General features: G+C 46.3%; 1 protein-coding gene across 9 annotated transcripts in view; it reads left to right on the forward strand.

Moving 5' to 3' along the window:
* The window catches only part of ATP2B4 (ATPase plasma membrane Ca2+ transporting 4), a 108,673-nt gene that overhangs the window by 67,884 nt on the left and 13,874 nt on the right, over window positions 1-26,915 (forward strand). For all 9 annotated transcript variants that reach the window (XM_010352876.2, XM_010352877.2, XM_010352871.2 and 6 more), the window contains 17 exons: window positions 2,205-2,402; window positions 3,514-3,771; window positions 4,260-4,385; window positions 4,854-4,979; window positions 6,094-6,129; window positions 7,693-7,854; window positions 11,074-11,288; window positions 11,915-12,157; window positions 13,398-13,639; window positions 14,968-15,199; window positions 16,047-16,226; window positions 17,251-17,338; window positions 18,255-18,361; window positions 21,472-21,663; window positions 22,124-22,337; window positions 23,386-23,597; window positions 24,804-24,911. In XM_010352876.2, coding sequence (XP_010351178.1) covers window positions 2,205-2,402; window positions 3,514-3,771; window positions 4,260-4,385; window positions 4,854-4,979; window positions 6,094-6,129; window positions 7,693-7,854; window positions 11,074-11,288; window positions 11,915-12,157; window positions 13,398-13,639; window positions 14,968-15,199; window positions 16,047-16,226; window positions 17,251-17,338; window positions 18,255-18,361; window positions 21,472-21,663; window positions 22,124-22,337; window positions 23,386-23,597; window positions 24,804-24,911 — 2,939 coding nt within the window. The remainder of the gene's footprint in view (window positions 1-2,204; window positions 2,403-3,513; window positions 3,772-4,259; window positions 4,386-4,853; window positions 4,980-6,093; window positions 6,130-7,692; window positions 7,855-11,073; window positions 11,289-11,914; window positions 12,158-13,397; window positions 13,640-14,967; window positions 15,200-16,046; window positions 16,227-17,250; window positions 17,339-18,254; window positions 18,362-21,471; window positions 21,664-22,123; window positions 22,338-23,385; window positions 23,598-24,803; window positions 24,912-26,915) is intronic.

The raw sequence follows: 26,915 nt of genomic DNA on the forward strand, positions 1-26,915 counted from the left end.
TCTCGCCCAGGCTGGAGTGCAGTTGCGTGATCTCGGCTCACTGCAACCTCTGCCTCCCAGATTTAAACAATTCTCCTGCCTCAGCCTCCCTGGTAGCTGGGATTACAGACATACGCCACCATGCCCGGCTAATTTTTTTGTATTTTTAATAGAGACGAGGTTTCACCATGTTGGCCAGGCTGGTTTCAAACTCCTGATCTCAAGTGATAACGCCCATCTCGGCCTCCCAGAGTGCTGGGGATTACAGACATGAGCCACCATGCCTGGCCCACTCTTGGGTTCTGTTCAGTGAAGAGTTTCAGTGAAGAGTAGACATTTGCCCTTATATCACATCTGCATTCCTTCCTCAGCAACAGAATAGCCCTTCCCGTTGACTAAAGTGTGAGGAAGGCCTCTGGCATCCAAGTCCTTTGCCTATTTTGTCCCTGCAGCCCCCGTCATCCACTTTGTCTTGTTCTCTCTGTGAAGCTCAGTTGAAGTTCCCTTCCTCTGATTCTGACCCTCCTCAGCTGCTAACCTTTTTTCAAGACAAAAGCCACCCCACCCTGCCTGTGGAAAACCCTTCAAACCAGCAGCCAACAGCTTCCAGTGTCAAAACCAGTAATAATTTGCTTCAGCGTGTAAACAACTTGATGAATACCAACTGGCATTAATCGCCACGGTAGGATTTCCCCTCTTCCCTTCAAGAGTAGCCCTACCTGGGGACCCGTGAAAGGACCCAACTATAAGGAAAGCACTGAGAATAATTCTGCCTGTCTCTTGTCCTTCTGAGAAAGTGTCTAGAGAGTAGGTGTGGTATGTATGTGGTACGTGGTCTGTGTGTGTGTGTGTGTGTCGTATAACTGTGTGGTATGTACTGTGTGTGGTTTGTGTTTGGTGTGTATGTGTCTGTATATTGTGCATATGGTGTGTGATGTGAGTAATGTATGTGGTTTGTGGTGTGTATGTGTCTGTATGGTATGTGTGGTATGTGGTCTGTGTACACAGAGGTATGTAAGCAAACATATGTTGGTGGGGAGGATGCTGGTGATCAAGTACTGTGTAGTATCTGAAAACTTTGTGGCCTCACCTGTCTTGTTCGCGTTTTATTCAATCTGAGTAGTAGTACATCCCTTAGTACCTACTTAGTCTTTAGTAGAATGGTAGTACCTCTCAGTGGTGTGTGTTTGTGCCTCTGTGAGTGTGTGTGCATGCACACACATAGGCACACAGGTGTGTATATGTGTGTGACAGAAAAGGAGGGGCGCATGTGCTTAAAGGGAATGCCCACAAGTTATGGTCTCAAAGACTCTGCTCTGATGCTCCCCTAAAGCTCCTGGATCTTAGAATCAGGACACGTATGTGGGCTCTGCCTCCGTCCTGCATGACCTTGAGCAAGGAGCTTGTTCTTCCTGGCCTTTGTGTGTGAGCCAATGGATGACAGCTCACTCTGCATTTAAATCACCACAGCATTTACCTGTTCATATGACATAAAAGTTCTATGTGAATCCTAAGAACCACTTTAGTATTTATATTCTCAGAGCTGGAGCCTGGGGCATACTCAATCAGTAGCAGATAAGATGTTACGTCTGGTTAGGAATTTATCCAGATTATACTTGTCACTAAGATAAGTGAGTGGTCCCGTGGCTGACCAGTTTCATTTTGCCCATTTTTAGCCTGAAAGTTCCACCCTCTCTGAGTCCTGGGTAGATTAGGATGGTTGTCTCTAACTGGATCTCATACTTGAGCAAATCAGGAAGCAGGGGGTCTTTTTTATTTATTTTATTTTAGAGACAAGGTCTCACTTTGTTGCCCAGGCTGGAGTGCAGTGACATGATCACTGCTGCTCACTGCAGCCTCAAACTCCTGAGGTCAGAAGAGTCCTCCCACCTCGGCCTCCTGAGTAGCTGTGACTACAGGTGCACCACACCATGCCTGGCTAATATTTGTCTTTTTTGTGGAGACGGTTTCACAATGTTGCCCAGGCTGGTCTTGAAGTCCTAAATGTAAGCAATCCACCCATCTTGGCCTCCCAAAGTGCTGGGATTACAGGTGTGAGCCACCATGCCTGGCTCTTTATTTTATTTATTTTTGAGACAGTGTCTCTCTCTGTTGCCCAGGCTAAAGTGTAATAGCATGATCATGACTCATTGCCGCTTCAAAACTGTCTTTTATCATTTTCTTTTTTTTCTACATTCATTCATCCACTCCTATCTCCTTTTCAGGTCTATCTGGGAACCCTGCAGATCTGGAGAAACGTAGGCAGGTGTTCGGACACAACGTGATCCCCCCCAAAAAGCCCAAGACCTTCTTAGAATTAGTGTGGGAAGCCCTTCAAGATGTCACACTCATCATCCTGGAGATTGCAGCCATCATCTCCCTGGTCCTGTCCTTTTATCGCCCTGCTGGTGAAGAAAATGAACGTGAGTGTCCTAAACAACTCAGCCTGACTCTTATCTGGGTGCTTTCCACCACCACCAAAAAGCACTTAGTATTGGTGGCTGACAGGTTATAGCTTAAAACATTCCCCCCATTATCCAGAGTGGGCTTTCCAAAGGAAACCAGCAGTAGTACTAAGCTATTCTTCCAACTCATCCTTATTCCAAGGGTTCCTCCCCACCTCACCCCCACCTTCTTTCTTCCATTAAATCCTTTTTCAGAATGTCAGGAATCCTCTACCCTTTTAAGACATTTTATTTATTTATTTATTCATTTATTTGTTTGTTTATTATTTTTTTAATGGATTCTTGCTCTGTCACCCAGACTAGGTGCAGCAGCTTGATCTGGGCTCACTGCAACCTCCTGGGTTCAAGCGATTCTCATGCCTCAGCCTCCTGAGTAGCTGGGATTACAGGTGTGTGCCATCATGCCTGGCTAATTTTTGTATTTTTAGTAGAGACAGGGCCTTACCATGTTGACCAGACCAGTATCAAACTCCTGACCTCAGGTGATCCACCTGCCTCGGCCTCCTCAAGTGCTGGGATTACAGGTGTGACCCACTTGCCCGGCCTATTTAATAATTTTTATAACATAGAGACAAGGTCTCACTATGTTCCCCAGGTTGGTCTCAAACCTCTGGGGTCAAGCGATCTGCCTGCCTTGGCCTCCCAGAGTGCTGGGATTACAGGTGTGAACCAGCATCCCCAGCCAGGAATTCTCTACTCTTATCCAACCAACAAAACCCTGCATCTCAAAGTGCCCCCTGCCACCAATTGTCTCGCATTATGGGAAACAGTAGTGAAAGCCTGACCATGTTGGGAACCATAAGTGTGTCCTTACATGTGACTTGCCTAAATTTGATAGTTTGTACTATTTAGTCATTTACCTCTTTTGGATTAACATAAATAGTTATACTCATGATAAGATAATACTCAATCCTACTATCCTCTGATATCCTCTTCCAGTCAACAGTTGTATTTGCTGTTATTCACTTTTCCTGACTTTCTATCTTGGGGGAATTGTGGAAGCACTACTCCCATTTCTTATTGTCAACAAAAACCCTTCAGTGATTATTTCTCTCCCTTCCTGGGATAGTGTGTGGTCAAGTCGCAACTACCCCAGAAGATGAAAATGAGGCACAAGCTGGCTGGATTGAGGGGGCAGCCATCCTTTTCTCAGTGATCATCGTGGTGTTAGTGACTGCCTTTAATGATTGGAGCAAAGAGAAGCAATTCCGTGGGCTGCAGAACCGCATTGAACAGGAGCAAAAGTTCTCCATCATCCGAAATGGTCAACTCATCCAGCTCCCCGTGGCTGAGATTGTGGTTGGTGATATTGCCCAAGTCAAATACGGTGAGAGCTCCGTATTTCTTTTGCTTACCCCACCACCACCCCCATTTAAGGGATAGATCCTTTGGCATGAGGGGGCTGGGAATTGCTGAAAACCCAAAAAGATAAGATCCAAAATTGTATTCACTTCTAGGTTAGAGTTTAAAGAGGTTGTGGGAAGGAATTTCAGAAAGGAGTAGCTGAAACTCTGCCGCAAGATTGTCAGACTTGTACTCTGTGTGTCTTAGGGTTAACAGTGTGTAATATTCAAGCCATGGAAAGGTGTTGGGGATGAATAAGAGTTGGAATTTATAATGCCTGGAAAGCAACCTTCTCCCAGGTTGTACAGAGCTGAAGTCTTGTAAAGACTCTCCATGTACTCACGACCATTGCCCTCCAGATAGGGCCCACGGGAGCAGCCGTGAGATGGGGTTGAAGGAGTTGGAGGTCCCTACCCTCAGCCAGTCTCTTACTATCTCCTTCACTGTCCCTCCTTCCCCTTTGTGCTCTAGGTGATCTGCTGCCTGCAGATGGGATCCTGATCCAAGGGAATGATCTGAAGATTGATGAGAGCTCTCTGACAGGGGAATCTGACCATGTCAAGAAGTCCCTGGACAAAGACCCCATGTTGCTCTCAGGTATAGGCCCTGGCTACCCAAGTTCCCATTTACCTCCCTGCAAACACCCAGGCCACAGGTTCCAGACCATGTTCTCTCTTCTGACTGTGTCCCATCTCCTTCCCTGGGATTCAACTGGGGCAGCAGCATTTTAGTGGGTGGAATACAAGGATATCAGGCAGCCTAAATGAAGTTTTCTGTGAAACAAGTGTTACAAGGGCCTTGAAGGGGCTCTGCTGGTTGCAGGGGTGGGAGTGGGGGCAGAAGGGAGGGCTTACCCTAAAGCGGTTAGACACATTTTCCTCCTTACTCCCAATTTGTCTGGTCTGTTTTAAATGTGCCCAGCTCTTGACCTTTTCCTACTGTGCTAAACACATCATTATCCATGGGGTAGGGAGGACTATTTTTTCTTCTAAATTTGTGTTTCATATCAAATCATGTCTAGGTATTAAAAAACCATTCCTTCCCATCTTCTCCTTTCCCATGTAGGGACCCATGTCATGGAAGGTTCTGGCCGGATGGTGGTGACGGCTGTTGGTGTCAACTCTCAGACTGGAATCATCCTTACTCTCTTGGGGGTCAATGAGGATGACGAAGGGGAGAAGAAGAAGAAAGGTAAGGGGCATCTGGAATGAGATTCTCCTTCCTCTCATCCCCACGGACAAACAAGGAAGCGAGGGAGCAGGTCTGGATAGAAAGCATGGTTAGAAGACTGCTGCGATGAAGAAAGCAGATATCCAAACTCCTTGCTAAGATAAAGATATAAATCCTTGGCTCCAGGGGGCTCTGATGAAAACCAGAACCTGGCTCTAGGCTCCCAAATCAGGTTGAATTTGAGCCTTGATTTTTGTGTCTATTGGTGGCTTGTAAAGGGGTAAGTTATAAAGCCTGCCCTAAATAAACTGGCTAGGTGCTGTAGCCCCAAATGCCTTCCATGTACTCCTCCTCCCCCAACTTTCTTCCTCAAAGATGGGGGATTAAACGAACCATCAAGACTAAGAGAAAATTGACCAGAAGAATAAAATAGATTTCTGCCGAAACTGTGGGCTCTCAGTGGAAGAGACACACAACTAAAAGAGTAGGAACAGTTAGTTCAGTCTTTGCCCCTCAGTTATTCCTGAAGGAAAGAATAAGAGGGAGAAAGAGGAAAAGATACTAAAACCAAGTCTACACATTTCCCTAAGCATTCCTTCTTCCCTTAGGGGAGAGAAGGTTTCTACCACATGGCTGGAGAATCATCTTGAGCTGTTTAGTGGAGGACAGTTTATGAAAAGGAAACAAAACACATTCTCTCAGGAACTAAACAATTCGTTTCTGCAGCTGCCTGCAGAAGAATAAGGAGGAAGCTTGCCTGGTGCTATTGAAGTAACATGGAGACACCTTTCAGAGTCTTTGCCATCAGGCAGAAACAGTTCAAACCTCTCACTTCCTAATCCTCACCCTATTTTTCCAAGCAATGTGACTCAGGCCAGGAGCAAGAGAAAGCACCTCAGGTGTGAGTATGCACTCACCTACATGAGCGTTTTGGTGGCTATCCCGAGGATTCATGAGAGCCTCTAGCAAGAATGAGTGAAAGCAGAGATGTGAGCTTCCTTTACATTTATGTCCCTTCCCTGCAACCCGACCACTTAACTGTCGCCCTTCTGGGCTCTGAGCAGGACCAACAAATTGGATCTCTTGATAGTCACTTTGGGTTTCGACCCCACTTTTTTCTTTCTTGTTCAAACAGGTAAAAAGCAAGGAGTCCCTGAAAATCGCAACAAAGGTAACCTCTCCAACCACTCATTTGCCATCTCTACCTGCCCATGCTCAAACCAGACCTTTCCAGGCCATCTGCCTTCTCCCTTTTCCTCTCCATAAATCTGTTATCTCCTGCTGTGGCTCAGATGCCTCATCCTGAGGAAGGTGCAGAGATTTTTGGGGTGGTCTCAAGGGCCTGATCCCAATCTAAGATGGGACAACAGCACCCTCTGCTGTTGGCTCACAGAATGTCATGTCAAGGTTTCTCTTGGGGAGTGTGTAGAATTGATCTGCTCTTCCCAGGGAGCTGAACTCTGCTTCATTGCCCTCAGCCTGATTTAAACATCAACAGTCATCAGTTCCTGGGTTGGAAGACTTCAGGGTCCTCATGGTGGAGAGAGGTGGGGTGGGCAGTCCCTGCACCCTCCTCTTGATAGCTTCCTCATCAGTGTCCTCTTCTGGTCTGGATCCCTTCTCTGCTGGTCTTCTCAGGGGTGCTTGGAGAGAGCCCTTTCTCTGTACCTCTCTCCCCACCTCCCTTCTTTGTTCTCGCCACAGTCTGTTTTCTTCCTCCTGATCTGATGTGTGTTTCTCTTTTGGTGGCTGTGTTCACATTCCGTCTCTGTCTTCTTGTTTGTGAGTCTGACAGCAGGGACTACTCAGGAAGGGTATCCTAAGCAAGGGGCTGAGCCCTGCAGGGGTGAAAATGGAGTGGTGCTGGGAGCCAGCAAGAACTGCTCTCTTGTGACACTCCTAGAGATTTGTTTCTGCTTTGTAACCCGCATCACAGCAGTCTTTAGAAATAAAGTCATCACATTAGAAAACCAGAGCTAAACAGAAATAATTCCTTAATTTTAGGTCTTTAACTCTTCTTTTAAAAGCAAAATGGATTTATATGTCTCTCTTTATCCCTGCTTTCTCTTATTACAGGAGGTCCCTCACACCAGCTTCTTCCCTCTTCCCCAAAAGACTTAACCCTAGGTCCCACTCTGTATCTCTCTACCTTTGTCAGGCAGGGAAGAAAGGGAATTTTCTTTTCCTATCCTTCAACTGCTAGAAGGAGCTGGAAAATACCCTGGGTCTAGGGGTATGTGTTTCTTCCCTGACAATAGAGAGAGAGAGAGAGAGAGAGAGATAAACCATTTAACAGAGCAATCTTGTGCTCTAGAAACATCTGCCAACCCTCTCCTTCAGCCCCTTTCTGCAGTAAAGACTCACTATTGTAAGCACTGAGTTCCAGGAAGGATGGTTGTTTTAATAGCGCTTAGTGACATGATTAATCCCCTTGCTGGAATAAATCTGGCTTGGGACTCTGAGGTAGTGCCAGGAAGCTGCCACTGAAGAAGAAATCCATACCCTAAAAGCACCCCAGTTTCATCTGAAGTCATTAGAATATTATTCCAAAGGCCCTAATAGAGTGTTGAAGGCAAGTTCCATGTCTAGCATGGGTTGCGAGTGGTCGGGACTGATATCAGGGTCCAAGGTATATCCTGGGAAAGAGACAGGAAGGTTTTTTGGTTTCCACCTGCCTGCCACTCAGTGCTACCACCTTGCCTGCTCACCTGTCCTATTTGTCTGTACACTCTAGCAAAGACCCAAGATGGAGTGGCCCTGGAAATCCAGCCACTCAATAGCCAGGAGGGAATCGACAATGAAGAAAAAGACAAGAAGGCAGTCAAGGTGCCTAAAAAGGAGAAGTCAGTGCTGCAGGGCAAGCTGACTCGCCTGGCTGTTCAGATTGGGAAAGCTGGTGAGTAGGGTACTCATTGTGGTTATCAGTATTATCCTGGATCCTCATCACTTTTATCCCCTTCTTTCTGCACCAACTGAGACTGGCAGAAAGAAGGTGAAACTTCAGGATGGCTAGTTGGGGCTAGGCAACTGTGTCCCTATCTCCGCCACTGTTTGGTTGCTCCCTAGGCTTTTTCAGAGAGAAATGTTTTCCTGTGTGTAAGGGTTAATGGCCGTGAGATCTCTTAATCCAAATGAATGAGAAGTAAAGAGCATATATTACAGTAGGGGAGATTTACATTAGCAAGAAGGAAGACTTTAATAACTACTTACCTGTCTCTTGTTTTGGGTTGTAAATTCCTTAAAGATAGAGAAGGCTGCAGCTTGCTAGAGGCAATTCCCTAGCATAGTAGTAGGATCTGGCCAAGCACAGAGCAATAAATACCAAGTAAGGACTGGAGGAAGAAGGAAGGCTGTGGTTAGACAGGCCCTCTCTAAATGCACTCTGCATATGAGAAAGTGGCTTCTCCATCACTTGCCTCTGCATTTTCCTGTCTTACCACCTTCTTTCAATGGAGGGGGAGAATGGGGAGTGGGAAGAAGAAATAGAAGATTGCTACTTCAGTGGACATATCCCTCAAGGAATAGTTTTTTTGTTTTTTGTTTTTTGTTTTTGAGATGGAGTCTTCCTCTGTTGCCCAGGCTGGAGTGCAGTGGCACCATCTCAACTCACTGCAGACTCCACCTCCTGGGTTCAAGCGATTCTCCTGCCTCAGCCACCCGAGTAGTGGGGACTATAGGTACACACCACCACGCCAATCTAATTCTTGTATTTTTAGTAGAGATGGGGTTTCACCATGTTGGCCAGGCTGGTCTCAAACTCCTGGCCTCAAGTGATCCGCCCACCTTGGCCTCCCAAAGTGCTAGGATTACAGGCATGAGCCACCATGCCCTGCCAGAGAATAGTCTTTTACCACTGTTTATTCTCTGATTCCACCTTTCTGTTTACCACAATCATAATCAGCATATTTCTGCACTTTATATAGCTGTATACAGCTTACCTGGGGGTCTTGTTAAAGTGCAGATTCAGTTCAGGGGATCTGGTGTGGAGCCTGAGATTCTGCATTCCTAACAAACCCCCACAGGATGCCAACACTGCTGATTCAATTTGCACACACTAGATGGTGGGATCCATGCTGTCCACCATAGCAGCCACTCACCACATGTGACTGCTGCAATTTAAATTAATTACAAGTAAATAAAGTTAAAAATCCAGTTGCTGGGGCACATTTTAGTTGGTCACGAGCCACATGTGCTAGCAGTGGCTGTCATATTGGACAGCACAGATAGAGAACTTCTTAAGTTTCACAGAAAGATCTACTGGACTGAGTTGGCCTAACCTCTTCGTGTCCATTCTAGTACCTAGCTAATTTTAACTATGGTGAAATCTCTTGCATATGAACTATACATGGATGAGATGAGTTGCAGGTGCAGGATCAAACACACAGGTCTGAAACGTTAAATATACCCCACCTAACCCTTGTACTATTCTCCTAATCCTTGCCTTGTTTTTTTATTATTGTTTTTGTTTTATAATTTTTTATTATTGTTTATTATTATTGTTTTTATTATTTGTTTGTTCGTTTGTTTGTGAGAAAGCCTCACTCTGTCATCCAAGCTGGAATGCAGTGATGCAATCTTGGCTCACTGCAACCTCCACCTCAGGGGTTCCAGTGAGTCTCCCGAGTAGCTGGGATTACAGGCGTGCACCACCATGCCTGGCTAATTTTTAGTAAAGACTGGGTTTCGCCATGTTGGGCAGGCTAGTCTTGAACTCCTGTCCTCGAGTGATCTGCCCCTGGCCTCAAGTGATCCCATGGCCTCAAGTGATCTGCCAGCCTCAGCCTCCCAAAGTGTTGGGATTACAGGCGTGAGCCACTGCACCTGGCCCCTGCCTTATTCTTCTTAGAGAGTACAAGCTACCTGATGGCTGGCCACTAGTCTCCTTTGTTGCTTTATTTTATATATTAGGCCAGTCCAGGAATAGGGTGAGGCAAGTCAGATGCCTTCCACCACCTGAAGAGTGAGTTCCTTCTTAAATTTGCACCCTCGGTGGCTTGCTTCTCCACCTGAGTCCTGGCTCTAATCAAGTAAAGTACAGAAGAATTTGCTTTCATCGACATCATCTCTAGCCTTGCTTGGAGGCCCCCAAATCATCTGGCCCTTGGGAAAAGCAAAAACCAAAACCAGACAATGATTTAAAGCAGAGCTTTTCCCAAATATTGTGCCACAGTTAGGGACAGTTGTCCCCAGGTGTTGATTCCATCAGCCCTCAAAGCAACCAGGCAGCACCCATGGCAATCAGAATCCCTAGGCCAGTCGGTTTTGACCTTCAGCAGATTCTTTCACGTACTGTAATGTGTAGGGTCACCAACCATCCCAGTTTGCTTGGGATTTTCTCAATTTTAGCAAAGCCCCACATCCCTGGAAGCTGTTCAGTAGTCTCAGGATGGTTTGGTCACTCTACCAATGAACGATACCAAAGACCTCTCAGTACTTTCACTTCGTCATCTTTAAAAAGGGAGTGATAATAGTAACTTATCTCACAGGGTTGTTGTGAAGTGCTTGCCTGGCCCACAGTAGGTGCCCACATAAATATTTACTATTATTGGCATCTTCTATGTGTGCCATGATAAGAGAAAGGTTGGGAAGCGCTGTTCTAAGAGTTAGTCACGCAGGTGACACACTAGCACCATAGAGGCATTGCTGTAAACAAGGTGTGAATTGTCCAGCTTTCGGAGGTTAGTAGGGGAGAAGTCAAAATTGATAAACTACTAGGAAATGGACAAGTACAGTCATGACATTATGAATCATAGGGAGAGGGTGGGTGTGGAATAGGATCATAGAATGCTGTTTCAGGAAACAGATCAACCCCCTGATTTATGAATGAGGAATTTGATCTAGGAAACAGGCCCAGAGAGGGTCAATGACTTTTCCAAAGCCACAAGTCAAGTTAGTACAGTGCTGAGAATAGAACCTGTGTCTTTGAAACCAGTGTTTGTTCCTTATGCCATAATGTATAAGCAACAGAGACTGGGTGGGAATTTTAGTAAGTCTTCCTGGAGATGGTGGTTTTAACAATTGGCAACAAAGGCTACAACTGATGCCATTCTATCTCTGGCTAGGGCCCTAGGAATGCCCTCAGGCCTGGGTTCATGTGACTTGTTTCTCTGGACAGGTCTACTCATGTCTGCTCTCACAGTTTTCATCCTGATTCTATACTTCGTGATTGACAACTTTGTGATAAATCGCAGACCATGGCTCCCTGAGTGTACTCCGATCTACATCCAGTACTTTGTCAAGTTCTTCATCATCGGCGTCACTGTACTGGTGGTGGCTGTGCCAGAGGGGCTGCCTCTGGCTGTCACCATCTCACTGGCCTACTCTGTGAAGGTGAGACTGGAACAATCCTATCTCTTCCTTTAGGATAGAGATGGGAGGGAAGGGTACCATGTAACCCTTAGTGAAAAGATAAGCCATTCTATCATCTGTAAACTTTGGCTGGTGCCTCACAAGAGCAGAAGTCCCTGGTGTTATGGAAGGACTATCTCTGTCAGATGCATCAATGTTGAAATGACCCTGTAGAACCTTCAGAGAATGACAAAAATGGTATCTTGGATTTTTTTTTTTTTTTTTAAGACAGAGTCTCTGTCACCCAGGCTGGAGTGCAATGGTGCAACCTCAGCCTCCCAGGTTCAATTCTCGTGCCTCAGCCTCCCAAGTAGCTGGGATTACAGGTGTGCACCACCACGCCCAGCTACTTTTTGTATCTTTTGTAGAGACAGGGTTTCACCATGTTAGCCAGTCTGGTCTTGAACTCCTGACCTCAGGTGATCTGCCCACCTCAGCCTCCCAAAGTGCTGAGATTACAGGCATGAATCACCGCACCCAGCCAGTATCTTGGATTTTTGTGTGGGACTGGAAGATGAAATATGGAGAGGTATTGGCTAGGAAGTGGCTTTGACCTATATTTAGGAGAGTCCAGTTAGTCCCCCTCTCAAGTCTTTTCTCCTTTGTAGAAAATGATGAAAGACAATAACCTGGTGCGGCACTTGGATGCTTGTGAGACCATGGGCAATGCCACCGCCATCTGCTCTGATAAGACAGGCACGTTGACCATGAACCGCATGACTGTGGTACAGGCTTATATTGGGGGCATCCATTACCGTCAAATCCCAAGCCCTGATGTCTTCCTGCCCAAAGTCCTGGACCTCATTGTCAATGGCATTTCTATCAACAGCGCTTATACCTCCAAGATTCTGGTAAGCATCTCCTTTGCCTAGACACTCAGAATGGGTGGTTGGTTGGAAGGGAACATCCATTTTCTCTGAAATGAACCCTCTTATTGTTTACACTGCCTAAATTGCCATCCCTAAATTCTCATCCCAGGTGAGAGTGAGCACCATTTCTCACTCTGGAGTGAACATGTTTGGGTGAGACTATGGAAAAGTACCTGGGAGTCAATGGAGGGTTTGGGGCAAGGGCCTGTAAAAATCTATAGCCAGGAAATACCCTCCCGATTAGCATGTAAAGGCAATGTCTCTAAGGAGGGCAAGTAGAAAGTAGCCCAAAGTAGAATTGGGCTTATCAGAAGGAAATTACTCACTTTCCAGAAACAAGCACAGAGTATTAGAATAAGACCACACAAGGCGAGACACCAGCACTACCACTAGAGCAAACTACAAAATCCCTAAGCCCTGGATGGCACAAGGATCACAGTTACCACTGACCACTCTCTGCCTATGCTTGAAAAAAAACAGGCTGGGCATAGTGGCTCACGTCTGTAATCCCAGCACTTTGGGAAGCCAAAGTGGGAGGATCGCTTGAGCCCAGGGGTTTGAGACCAGCCTGAGCGATATTGTGAGACCTCATCTCTACAAAAATAAACAAAATTAGCCAGGCATGATTACGCACCTGTAGTCCCAGCTACTCGGGAAGCTGAGGTGGGAGGATCACTTGAGCCTAAAAGGTCAAGGCTGCAGTGAGCTGAAATCACACCACTGCAGTCAAGCCTGGGCAGCAGAGCAAGATGCTATGTCAAAAAGAAAAAGAAAAAAGATGCCAGGTGCGGTGGCTCACGCCTGTAATCCCAACACTTTGGGAGGTCAAGGTGGGCAGATCCCCTGAGGTCAGGAGTTTGAGACCAGCCTGACCAACATGGTGAAACCCCATATCTACTAAAAATACAAAAATTAGCCAGGCATGGTGGCAGGTACCTGTAGACCCAGCTACTCGGGAGGCTGAGGCAGGAGAATCACTTGAACCCAGGAGGTGGAGGTTGCAGTGAGCCGAGATCGTGCCACTGCACTCCAGGCTGGGCAACAGAGCGAGACTCCATCTCCAAAAAAGAAAAGAAAAAAAAAAACAAAAAACAAATGTTATTTCCCCCATGAGCTCTAGGTATATAATGTGAAGGCTTTGTAAATGAGTTCGTTCCTCCCTAAGTTCTCTGCCTTGTCAAGACATCTTACTCACTAGTGCTGTGTATATTTCTTCTCCTAGCCTCCAGAGAAGGAGGGAGGCCTGCCTCGGCAGGTGGGCAACAAGACCGAGTGTGCCCTGCTAGGCTTTGTCACAGATCTGAAGCAGGATTACCAGGCTGTGCGTAATGAAGTGCCCGAGGAGAAGCTCTACAAGGTGTACACCTTCAATTCAGTGCGCAAGTCAATGAGCACCGTCATCAGGAATCCCAGCGGTGGCTTCCGTATGTACAGCAAGGGCGCCTCTGAGATCATCTTGCGCAAGTGAGCACCCTTGACCGCTCTGCTTCCCTTCAAGAGCCTCTCCTCAGGAAGGCATGGGTGCACACCCCACACTGAACCCATGCAGATGAGGGAGCCCTCCAGCCAGGTGGTGCCATAATAACTAATATCCAAGCGTCTACTCAGGCCACGCATGTTTTTTAAGTGCTTACGGTGGCTTGTTGTATTTAATCCTCACAACTCAGTATGGTGGGTACTGTGATGATCCCAGTTTTACAGATGAGAAAACAGAGATTTAAGGAAGTTAAGTATCTCACTCAAGGTGATACAGCTAACAGTGGCACAGCCAGGATTCAGACCTGGACGATCCTCAGTTTCCATTTCCTAATCTGAAAACAGAGAGAGCAGTACTCAGCTCCTAAAAGTACTACCGCCTCACTGTAACTAAATGATTCAATGTATGTAAAATGCCTTGTACATAACAAGTACTAGAAATGTTTGTTCTGTGTTCTCTTTCCTTCCCATTCCCATTTCTGATTACAGGGAATTTACGTAACTTTAAAAGTGACTATTCGGCCAGGCGCAGTGGCTCACGCCTGTAATCCCAGCACTTTGGGAGGCCGAGGCAGGCGGATCATGAGGTCAGGAGTTCGAAACCAGCCCGAACAACATGGTGAAACCCTGTCTCTACTAAAAAAAAATACAAAAATTAGCCAGGCATAGTGTGCGCGCTGTAATCCCAGCTACTCAGGAGGCTGAGGCAGGAGAATCGCTTGAACCCAGAAGGTGGAGGGTGCAGTGAGCCAAGATTGCACCACTGCACTCCAGCCTGGGTGACAGAGTGAGACTCTGTCTCACAAAAAAAAAAAGTGACTATTAATAGATTACCCATAGATCATCAAAAGTTGACCCTACTTAGATGTAGGGCCAGTAGGGCTGAATTAACCAGTGCCCCAACTTGGCTTTAGCCACCTTCTTTTAATCAGCACATTCTTGTATAGGAAATCTCCCCCTAAACCACCACCACACAGTGAGCACTATTCTGAATACTCGGATTGAAAAAGTTTCTCTGCCTTCAAGAAGTTCAAAAGAGCAGGTGATTCACAAATGACTCGCATTGCATTCACATATGGGTAAGAACAGATGACATAGGAGAATCCTACTCTCTACCTACCTAGACCTTACTCCATTCACAGCCCGCCCACCTTGGAAAGAGGGACTCAGCTGGCTAATGGATGAAGGAAATGTTTGGCCACGCTTGGAGCAATGTCTTTAGGAATAATACAGAGTGGTCAAAATGTCTGTCAATGATTATAGAAATGTATTGAGTGGGAAGGGAGACACCGCGTTCTTACTGTGCACCTCCCCAGGTGTAATCGAATCCTGGACCGGAAAGGGGAAGCAGTGCCATTCAGGAATAAAGACAGAGATGATATGATACGCACTGTCATCGAGCCCATGGCCTGTGACGGACTCCGGACTATCTGCATAGCTTACCGGGATTTCAATGACGCAGAGCCCTCTTGGGACAATGAGAATGAGATCCTCACTGAACTGACCTGTATCGCTGTGGTGGGCATTGAGGACCCTGTGCGCCCAGAGGTGAGAGGGTGGGAAGCCACCCAGGAGTCTCAGGAAATGGAGTACTAGTTCCCTTTCTAGTTGTGACCCCAGGCAGGTAACCTAACTGCTTCTCACAGGGATAGATGTTTCTGTGCTTCCTGCTTCACAGGACTGCTGTGGAGTACCAGTTTGATAGAATGTGGCATTACCAGGGTTAATGCTGTCTGAGTGTTCAGAAGCAAAGGGCTTATTGGGCTCATTATCTGACACTTAAGTATTGTCAGGAGATTGATTTAATCAGGACACCAACTTTGTCTTTAGCTCCCTCCTTTCAATCAACACATTCTTTTTGAGTAACTGCTGTGTGCTGATAACTATTCTAGACACTAGGGGATTGAAAAGTCTCTGCTTCTAAGAAGTGTAGACAGATGGACTATTAATTGTCAAGGCCCAGAGGCATGAGAGGGTGTCATGCATGTGGGAAATTACAAAGAGCTGATATGGTTGGAGCATGGGCCAGGTGGGTAGAGAGTGGCAGAAGCTTCTGCTATAAAAGAAAGCAGTGGCCAGATCGCAAAATGCCATCCATGCCCTGCCAAGGAGTCTCAATTGTAAGTGGAAGAGCAAGTTTTTACACCTGGCTCCCAAAGCAAATTTCCCCTTCAACTCGTGGTGCAGTAGGGCAAATTCAAATGTGACTGCTGTGGGTAGGACAGAAGTGAGGTGGCACCTAACAATATCAACATGGCCAGACCTAGCCCATGCCACATGGCACCACTTCTAGGGTGCCTGTCTCATGTCTGCCACAAAGGGACAGACGTACAGGGACAGCTTACCAGGGTCACCACCCTCATCTGCACCTTTCCCCTTTCTTCACTCTCTGAAGGTGCCAGATGCTATTGCCAAATGCAAACAAGCTGGCATTACTGTCAGAATGGTGACAGGTGACAACATCAACACAGCCCGGGCCATTGCCACCAAATGTGGCATTCTGACACCTGGGGATGACTTCCTGTGCTTAGAAGGCAAAGAATTCAACCGGCTTATCCGCAACGAGAAAGGCGAGGTGGGTCCTGGGTAGGGGGATCCAGGACCTCCCCTGACGAGGAAAAGGCGGGTTCCAGCGTAAGGCATCTGGGTCATGTGCGGGAAAGTGGGTGTTTTCTAAAGTGAAAGCTATTCATATGAAACATGTCCTTGTACCAAAGCTGCTCATATGGTAACATTGGGAGTTGCTGGCCGGGCGTGGTGGCTTATGCCTGTAATCCCAGCACTTTGGGAGGCCAAGGCGGGTGGATCAGAGGTCCACCAAGGCCAAGGTCAAGAGATCAAGACCATCCTGGCCAACATGGTGAAACTCTGTCTCTACTAAAAATACAAAAATTAGCTGGGTATGGTGGCATGCACCTGTATTCCTAGCTACTGGGGAGGCTGAGGCAAGAGAATCGCTTGAACCTGGGAGGTGGAGGGTGCAGTGAGCCGAGATCGCGCCACTGTACTCCAGCCTGGGCAACAGAGCGAAATTCCGTCTCAAAAAAAAAAAAAAGGGAGTTGCTTGTGAATGAAGCTAGTGAGCTCACTAGCTATCCTTTGAGACAGTGTCACTAATTTTTCATGTCTTTCTGCTTTTTCAGTTTTTTTTACTGACTTCCCCCTAGCCCATCCCTCCTGTGTCCCTGCCCTTTGGCTAACAGTGGCTAAAGGAGAATGTGGTCTGGCAGTGGCACAGATCCAAGCTTCCTGAGCTACACAGAAATCATACCTAAGACCTCAGAAGCACCACTTTACCCACCCGAGCCAACAGCCAACCCTGGCCCACCTCCCGTTAAAGGTCTGGGAAATGGGGGATTGGCTCCCAGGTAGGGACTTGGGAGGAAAGATAAAAAAAGTAGGGCCTGAATGGTCATCATCCATGAATCTACCCTTGGTGACTGGTTGGCTGTTTAATCTCTGCTGAAGCCAGAATAACACTATCATGTGGGACTGTGGCGTACCCAATCTCCCAGTGGCTCCAAGTATATGGAGAAGTAAGACTTTCCTGGATAGCTTTTCTGAGTTTGACTGATCCAGGTGTGGTCTGGTGTTGGCAGGTAGAGCAAGAAAAGCTGGACAAGATCTGGCCTAAGCTTCGGGTCCTGGCGCGATCTTCTCCCACTGACAAGCACACCCTGGTGAAAGGTGAGGTTGGCTTCCAAATAGGTGCCTGCAACAGCTGAAGGCAGGCCAGGGCGAAGACAGATAAGAACCACCAGCCAAAGTCACTCTCCTGTCCAAATAGGGAGGTCCTAGGAGATCTCCCAGGCTATTTGGGGAGAACATACAGTTAGCAAACATCCAAGCCCTTGGTGAGTATGACACACAATAAAGTTGTTGGTTTTTTTTTTTTATTTTTTGTTTTTATTTTTGGAGACAGAGTCTTGCTCTGTCACCCTGGCTGGAGGGCAGTGGCGCAATCTCGGCTCACCGCAACCTCCGCCTCCTGAGTTCAAATGATTCTCCTGCCTCAGCCTCCTGAGTAGCTGGGACTACAGGTGCCCGCCACCATGCCTGGCTAATTTTTGTATTCTTAGTAGAGACAGGGTTTTGCCATGTTGGCCAGGCTGGTCTCGAACTCCTGACCTCAGGTGATCCGCCCACCTCAGCCTCCCAAAGTGCTGGGATCACAGGCGTGAGCCACTGCACCTGGCAAGTTGTTGGGTTCTTAAAAACATGATCATGTCTTATTTACCAATAGTACTGTGAACTAGGCAGGGCAGGTATTCCCATTTTACAAATGAGGAAGTTTGAGGCTGAGAAGACAAGTAACTTACCCAAATTGCCCAGCTGGTAGGTGGAAATGGTGCAGTTTGACCCCTAGGTCTCTGCCTTGAAATCCATCCAGTGTGTTATTCATAGCTGCCTTAGGGTACCACATGAGGACAAACTTAGTTCAGTGCTACCCATGAAACAACTTACTGCCCTTGGGTGGTTCCTATAGAACCTCTAGGGAAGGGAAAAGGGAAGGAAAGAGGAAAGTAGAAGGAGTGGCGGGTGGTAAGAACTGAGAGGTGAGGGAGACTAGAAAACCTCACTGTGGTGTGTCTGTTTCTCCCAGGCATCATTGACAGCACTGTTGGGGAACAGCGGCAGGTCGTGGCTGTCACTGGTGATGGCACAAATGACGGACCTGCTCTGAAGAAAGCAGATGTTGGTTTTGCCATGGTAAGCTCAGCACAGTGTCTCTCTGATTGTAAGCTGCCTTCTCCATCAGAAAGCCAAGTCCGGCTTCTGGTTGCCTGCTGCTTGCTACACCGGCATAGCCCACGGGATGCTTTTTTGTCCAACTCCATATCTCCTATCTACCTGGTCAATCATTATATATGTAATTGGGGACCCATCGAGTATGAAGAGTAGATCAGAGGGAGGGAAGTCATGAAGGATCATATGCAGGAAAGTCAGACCAACATAAACTTGCCCATAAACATGTGATGTTGTTGACTAGGCAAACTCTAGAAGATTCATGTTTCCTATGGGAAGCGCACTGTGTGGCTGGCACCACTGGGTACTCTGCTTTTCACTTCTTAGGCCAAGAGCATCAGAATCACTTGGAAAGTTCATTTAAAATCACACATTCCAAGACTCCATATTTCTGTTTTTCATTTAACTTTAGAATTATGTATTTCTTTTTATTCCACTTTTAGAAGAAATAATAAATAATAATTTTTAAAAGAATTATAGATGTCTAACTTCCTAATTTATAACTTTTGAATTTTATTTTATTTTATTTATTTATATATTTATTTATTTATTTTGAGACAGAGTCTCACTCTGTCGCCCAGGCTGGAGTGCAGTGGCATAATCTTGGGTCACTGCAACCTCTGCCTCCCGGGTTCAAGCAATTCTCCTGCTTCAGCGTCCTGAGTAGTTGGGATTACAGGCGTGCGCCACCACACCCTGCTAATTTTTGTATTTTTTAGTAGAGATGGGGTTTTGCCATTTTGGCCGGGGGGGGTCTCAAACTCCTGCCCTCAAGTGATCTGCCCACCTTGGCCTCCCAAAATGCTGGGATTACAGGCATGAGCCACCACACCCAGCTTCTAATTGTATTTAACTTCCCTGATTTTATGTTTGTATCCCTTAAGCTGAAAATTTTGATTCCTAATGGCATTAACATGATTATTTTTTGTTTTATCCTAAAATATTTCAAGTAGTTACAAAATATCAATAGTATTAATAATATAATTACTCTGCCAAAAACAATTCAATATTTTTCTTATAGTTCCTTTTATCCATAGGTATAGGCTACCAGGAATGTGCCATCAAATTATTGTTTTTAAGGCATTTGTAACATTTTTTTGTGTGCAGTTGTGCTACCAAGTGGCTACCAGATCATTTATATCATGTTACTTTCCATTTTAGAGATTGCTTTTTAGGCCAGTGTGGTGGCTCATACCTGTAATCAATCCCAACACTTTGGGAGGCCAAGGGGGAAGGAGCACTAGAAGCCAGGATTTCGAGGCAGGCAATATAGTGAGACTCCCATCTCTAAAAAAAATTAAAAATTGGCCGGGCGCGGTGGCTCAAGCCTGTAATCCCAGCACTTTGGGAGGCCGAGATGGGCGGATCACAAGGTCAGGAGATCGAGACCATCCTGGCTAATACGGTGAAACCCCGTCTCTACTAAAGAATACAAAAAACTAGCCGGGCGACGAGGTGAGCGCCTGTAGTCCCAGCTACTTGGGAGGCGGAGGCAGGAGAATGGCATGAACCTGGGAGGCGGAGCTTGCAGTGAGCTGAGATCCGGCCACCGCACTCTAGCCTGGGCGACAGAGCCAGACTGCGTCTCAAAAAAAAAAAAAAAAAAAAAAATTAAAAATTAGCCAAGTGTGCTGGCACATACCTGTAGTCCCAGCTACTCGGGAGGCTTTGGTGGGAGGATTGCTTGAGTCCAGGAGTTCAAGGCTGCAGTGAGCCAAGATCACACCTCTGCACTCCAGCCCGGACAACAGAGCAAGACCCTGTCTCAAAAAAAAAAAAAAAAAAAAAAGCGAGAGAAATAAGATACATGATTCTAAAGTCAAACGTGCAAAACAAGGTATATTCATATAAATCTGGCTTCTACCCTCGTTGCCTTTGCCTTGTTGCTTACCTCTTAATTCAATAGGTAATTTTTTTCTATCATTTTTGGTTTATTCTTCTGTTTGCTCCTTTAAAATATAATCAAATGCTGGCCGGGCATGGTGGCACATGCCTGTAATCCCAGCACTTTGGGAGGCCAAGGCGGGTGGATCACCTCAGGTCAGGAGTCCAAGACCAGCCTGGCCAACATGATGAAACCCCTGTCTCTACTAAAAATACAAAATTAGCCCAGCATGGTGGTGCATGCCTATAATCCCAGCCACTCAGGAGGCTGAGGCAGGAGAGGAGATTCACTTGAACCCAGGAGTCAGAGGTAGCAGTGAGCTGAGATCACACCACTGCACTCCAGCCTGGGCAACAGAGCAAGACTCTGTCTCAAATAATATAAATAAATAAATAAATGTAATATATTTATGACCTGCCCCCTTAGATAAGTGATACCATACCATAAACTCTTCTTTCTACCTTTCTTTCTCCACTTAACAACATAACTTGGAGATTATTTCATAATAGTAATTATAAAGCTGGGCGATATAGAGAGACCCCCATGTCTACAAAAAATTTAAAAATTAACCAAGCAGGATGAGCAAATGCCTGTAGTCTCATTACTCAGGAGGCCAAGGTGGGAGGGTCACTGGAGCCCCAGATGCAGAGCTTGCATTGAGCTGAGTGCCACTGCACTCCAGCCTGGACAAGAAAGCAAGACCCTGTCTCGAATGTTTTTTAATTTAATTTAAAAAGAAAATTTTAAACAAAGATGAAACTTCGGAACTGTGCTGCCATACTACTGCTCCTAGAACAAATGCAGAGTTTCTCAAAGGTGTCGGAATGACATGAGCTTAAATGAGATACTGGCAGTGGCAACAGAAATGTAAGAATTTGGAGGTAGAATAGACAGGATTTGCTCTCTACCTTTTAATTAGTTTCTAAGGTTGAGGGAGTAGGAGGGGAGGGTGCAGGGGATATCACAGATGACTGTAATTCCCAGTCTGGGCTCAACAGTAAGGTTGGTGACATCAGGCCCCAGCCATCCTTTCTATAGAGTGACAGTGACACATTTGCTCTTTGTTTTCTTTTGTGTGGCTAGTGTGCCCTGTAGTATTTACACCGAAGTCTAAAGCTTCCTGGAGGTCAGGAAATGGAGCCTGGGCTTTATCCACTCCCTCACTATTTTCCCTCCCATCTTACCTCAGGGCATCGCAGGCACAGATGTAGCAAAGGAGGCTTCAGACATCATCCTAACAGATGACAACTTCACCAGCATTGTGAAGGCAGTGATGTGGGGACGAAACGTCTATGACAGCATCTCCAAGTTCCTGCAGTTCCAACTCACTGTCAACGTGGTGGCCGTGATTGTAGCCTTCACTGGAGCCTGTATCACTCAGGTGAAGGGGGTGTAGGTGGGCTGAGACGGGAGGGATGAGTCAGGGGCTAAGGAATATGGGGTGGAGGGTATGGTGTATTTACTGAAGAGTAAAGACAGGGTTTCCCCGTGACGTTGGGACAGGAGTTAGCTCTTCTAAGTCTGCTGTCTTCATCTGCTTATGTGGAATGATGGTAACTTACAGGCCTTCGCTTAGCACTTATGTGTCAGCCACTATAATAAGCATTTATATGCACTATCTGTATTCTTCAAAAATGACCTTGTGAAGTAGGTATTATTATCCCCATTTTACGGGTGAAGAACTTGAGGCTCAAGGAAGTTAAGTAAGTTTATCACAGTCACTCAGCTAGGAAGTGGCCAGATTCCAAGTCTAGGTGGGTCGTGGGAGCTGGGCCTTCAAAAGGGCAAAGGTGGGCTGGTTTCTGAGAAAAGCTAAAAGGACTGGTTCTTCTTCCCACCAGGATTCCCCACTGAAAGCTGTGCAGATGTTGTGGGTTAATCTAATCATGGACACTTTTGCTTCATTGGCCCTGGCCACAGAGCCCCCTACAGAATCTCTGTTGAAGCGGCGCCCCTATGGCCGAAATAAGCCTCTGATATCACGCACTATGATGAAGAACATCTTGGGCCATGCATTCTATCAGCTCCTTGTCATCTTTATCCTTGTCTTTGCGGGTGAGCCACTTTGGGGGTGGGCTAGCAGCTGGGGTGCTGGTTGGAGGTGGAGGCAGAGAAAGAAGGTAGCGTGAGAGCAAGCACACAGACCAGGAATAAGTGCAGCTTCACCTCCCAGTGCTTCCTGTGCTCTGCTACATGGTACATTATGCTACTGTATGTACTCATACAGTACTCTTGAATACAGACAGTACTATGTGTACCATGTGTACTGTCTGTACTCAATAATAATTTTACAAGGTAGACTTTATTTTATTTTATTTTTTTTTTGGAGATGGAGTCTTGCTGGAGTGCAGTGGCGCTAACTCAGGTCACTGCAACCTCCGCCTCCCAGGTTCAAGCGGTTTTCCTGCCTCAGCCTCCCGAGTAGCTGGGATTATAGTCATGCACCACCACACCCGGCTAATTTTTGTATTTTTAGTAGAGACGGGGTTTCACCATGTTGGCCAGGATGGTCTTGATCTCCTGACCTTGTGATCTGCCCGCCTTGGCCTCCCAAAGTGCTGGGATTACAGGCGTGCACCACCACACCCGGCCTATTTCTTTCTTATAGATGCAAAAAATTAAGCTCAGGTCCCATAATGAATACATAGTTGCACTAAAATTCAAACCTGTGATTGCCTGACTCCAGCGCACATAGTCTTACTACCGTGCTGCACTACTTGAGAGCAGGTATCAATGCAGCAAACTGAGAGGGAAGGTAAAATAAGTGAAGACCAGAACTAACATTTGAAATATGTAATAACTAGTACAACAATAAATTAGTCAGGCATGGTGGTGCACGCCTGTAGTCCCAGCTATTTGGAGGCTGAGGTGGAAGGATCACTTGAGCAGGAAGGTCCAGGCTGCAGTGAACCGTGATCACACCACTGCACTCCAGCCTGGGCGACAGAGTGAGACCCTGTGTCAAAAAAATAAATAACTAGTACAGCTCAGATATTGATCAATTAGAATGGACACCAGCCATAAGCAGTATAGCTGTACCAACACATTCTGACTTTTAGTTCAGACCACACTTAACCTCCAGTGCTTCTCCTCTCCCCACTAGGTGAGAAATTCTTTGATATTGATAGTGGGAGGAAGGCACCTCTACATTCACCACCCACCCAGCACTATACCATTGTTTTTAACACCTTCGTGCTGATGCAGCTCTTCAATGAAATCAACTCCCGAAAGATCCATGGAGAGAAGAACGTCTTTTCAGGCATCTACCGCAACATTATCTTCTGCTCTGTAGTCTTGGGCACATTCATCTGCCAGGTGTGATTCTATCTGCAGTTGGGGCAGGAGATCTAGGATGATAAAGGGCAGAAGCTGGGAGCCAGGGTTGCCTACATACCTAAGAAAAGGAATGAGGGAATTATGGGGACTGGGACAGGGCTCCCTACATACCTAAGAAAAGGAATGAGGGAACTGGGGGACTTTGGGATTCCCAATTTGCTTTCTTTTGCATATTGCTCTAGAATTGGAGCCCAGTGTGTTAAGAGCTCCAGTGCAGGGCAGCATGTTGACTGGAAATAAAATAATACTTCTAAAATCCTTTCATGATCTTTCTAAATACACAGAAATTTCACAGAGTGACCAGAAGAAGTGTCATTCTCTTCTAGTCCCTTTCTGTGGCTCCTGTCAGCCTATATGAAATGTGCATGCACATCTAGTATAGACTCTCCCTGTCCCTGCCCCTTTGTTCTGAAGGGCTTATGATAAAAAGTGTTGTGCAACTCAGAGAAAGAGAAGTAATGGGATACACATATGTTACATAGTCAGCCCAGCTTGCACTCCTCCGATACGAGACTATGAGCTGACTATGTAACAGAAGAGCTCCTGTCCCATCCCTCAGCAGGGTACCTCCCTTTACTTATCCCCATCCTCAATTCCTTTTTTTAAATTTAATTTTTAAAATGGAGATGGGATCTCACTCTGTTGCCCAGGCTGGTCTCAAACTCCTGGCTTCAAGCAATCCTTCTGCCTCCCAAAGTGTTACTGTGCCTGGCCTTTTTTTCTTTTTCTTTTTCTTTTTTCTTTTTTTTTTTTTTTTTTGGTTTGTTTGAGACAGGATCTCTCTGTCTCTCTGTCACCCAGGCTGGAGTGCAGCCTCAATCTCCCAGGTTCAGGCAATCCTCCCACCTCATCCTCAGTTCCTCACTCCACCACTGTACCTTCTCCTTGTCACTAACTGGCTTTTAGTCACAGGAAGCCTCCAGCTCCCCTACCTCCTCCAGATCGTCTGTGAATCATAGTCACAGTAACTATGTCTGTCTCCCCGTCACAGTGCTCTGTAAAGGCTGTTTTTGTCTGTCTCCCCTTTGAGATTTCTTCTTTTCCCTTTCCCTGCAAGCAAATCAGGACTTGTACCCAAGGATCCTGAGGCAGTGGGATGATGTGGCTTTGGGGCCCTTGGCTGGAGGGCCAGCTGCCTATTAGTCTTATTTCCTTGATAGTGGGCTGCCCCTTTCTCTGTTCTAGATTTTCATCGTGGAATTTGGGGGTAAACCCTTCAGTTGTACAAGCCTCAGCCTGTCCCAGTGGTTGTGGTGTCTCTTCATTGGGATTGGAGAACTTCTGTGGGGCCAGGTGAGTAGCAGCACACCCTCCTGGTGCATTCTCACAGCCTGCAGACCTCCCCTCCTCTACAGGAGATGGATCAAGCAACTGTGGAGACCCCCCAGCTCCCCCTTTTCATCTTCTCTTCTTTCCTCCCCACCCCCACTCAAGTTTTCAAGTTCTTGCCATCTCATAGGATCTCAAGGTGGAGTGATCACTTCAGAGGTTTCAGAATTCTTCTCTAACCATACCTGGAGATAGAAAAATCCCTTAGCTTCTCTGAGACAGAAACGAAACTTTTCAATGGAATTTTGCTACAAAAAAATAAATATAATAAGGGTCTTAGAAATAGAAGAGTTTACAAGACATGTATCTTTATTCTCCTGAGGCAGCAACCTGGCTGTGGGCTGCCAGGCTGACATAATTCAGGGCTCCCAGCCTCTTCTGTTTCTTGCCATGGCTTTATCTGGGTGGAAGCTTAACTCTTATCTGAGATAAATTCAGATTTACAAGATCTCTAGAGTAGCAATGTGGCCTGTGGTTGGACTCTGGGAATGACTGTCTGGGTTTGAATCCAGCTCTCTTTTTTTTTTTTTTCCTGAGACAGAGTCTTGCTCTGTCACCCAGGCTGGAGTGCAGTGGTGTGATCTTGGCTCATTGCAAACTCTGCCTCCTGGGTTCAAGCAGTTCTCTTGCCTCAGCCTCCCAAGTAGCTGGGATTACAGGCACCCACCACTGCACCTGGCTAATTTTTATATTTTTAGTAGATACAGAGTTTCACCTTGTTGGCCAGGCTAGTCTCAAACTCCTGACCTCATGATCTGCCTGCCTTGGCCTCCCAAAGTGCTGGGATTACAGGCGTGAACCACCGCGCCCAGCCCAGTTCCCTTTTTTTTTTTTTTTGAGACAGAGTTTCATTCTTATTGCCCATGCTGAAGTGCAGTGGCACGATATTGGCTCACTGCAACCTCCCACCTCCCGGGTCCACGCCATTCTCCTGCCTCAACCTCCCAAGTAGCTGGGATTACAGGTGCCTGCCACCACGCCCAGCTAATTTTTTGTATTTTATTAGAGACAGGGTTTCACTATGTTGGCCAGGTGGGTCTCAGACTCTTGACCTCAGGTGATCCACCCGCTGTGGCCTCCCAAAAGTGCTGGGATTACAGGCCTGAGCCATTGTGCCCGTCTCCTTTTTATAAGCTGAGTCATCTTGGGCAAGTTACATAACCAATCTGTGTCTCAGTGTCTTCAACTTAGGAAAACAAGGTCATTGTTAATTAGTGAATCAGTTACTATACAGAAAAGACTTAGAATAATGTCTAATACCTTATAAATACTCATTCAAATTTTAAGCTATTAAGATTATAATAGTATCATCAAGTCTAATAGTTGCGCTTCTTCCTTAATACCACTTTACAAACCTCCCTCATCCTCCACTCTGGCCTGGGCTATGCCTCTCTTTACAGACCCCAGGTCTTTGCAAACAATCCCTTAGTGCCCAGCCACCCAGGTCATAGACACTTTGCCCTAACTGGCCTCGAAGAGCTCTTTCTGGAGCTTCAGGCCTCCCCCTCTAAACCTGCTAGTTATTTATTTTACACCTAGATGCCTCCCTGATTTTCTTCTTCTTTTCTTTTCTTTTTTTTTTTTTTTTTTTTAAGAGATGAGGGTCTCAAGCCAGGCACAAAATGACTCACACCCGTAATCCCAACACTTTCAGAGGCCAAGGCGAGCAGATCACCTGAGGTCAGGAGTTTCAGACCAGCCTGGCCAATATGGTGAAACCCTGTCTCTACTAAAAATACAAAAAAAAATTAGCCAAGTACGGTGGCACGTGCCTGTAATCCCAACTACTTGGAAGGCTGAGGCAGAATTGCTTGAACCCAGGAGGCAGAGTGCAATGAGCCGAAATCATGACACTCCACTCCAGCCTGGGTGACAAGAGTGAGACTCTATCTCGAAAAACAAAAAATAAAGAGATGGGGGTCTCACCGTGTTGCCCAGGGTGATCTCAAACTCCTGGGCTCAAGGAAT

This window comes from Rhinopithecus roxellana, chromosome 1 (genome assembly GCF_007565055.1).
Source record: "Rhinopithecus roxellana isolate Shanxi Qingling chromosome 1, ASM756505v1, whole genome shotgun sequence".
Taxonomy (NCBI): domain Eukaryota; kingdom Metazoa; phylum Chordata; class Mammalia; order Primates; family Cercopithecidae; genus Rhinopithecus; species Rhinopithecus roxellana.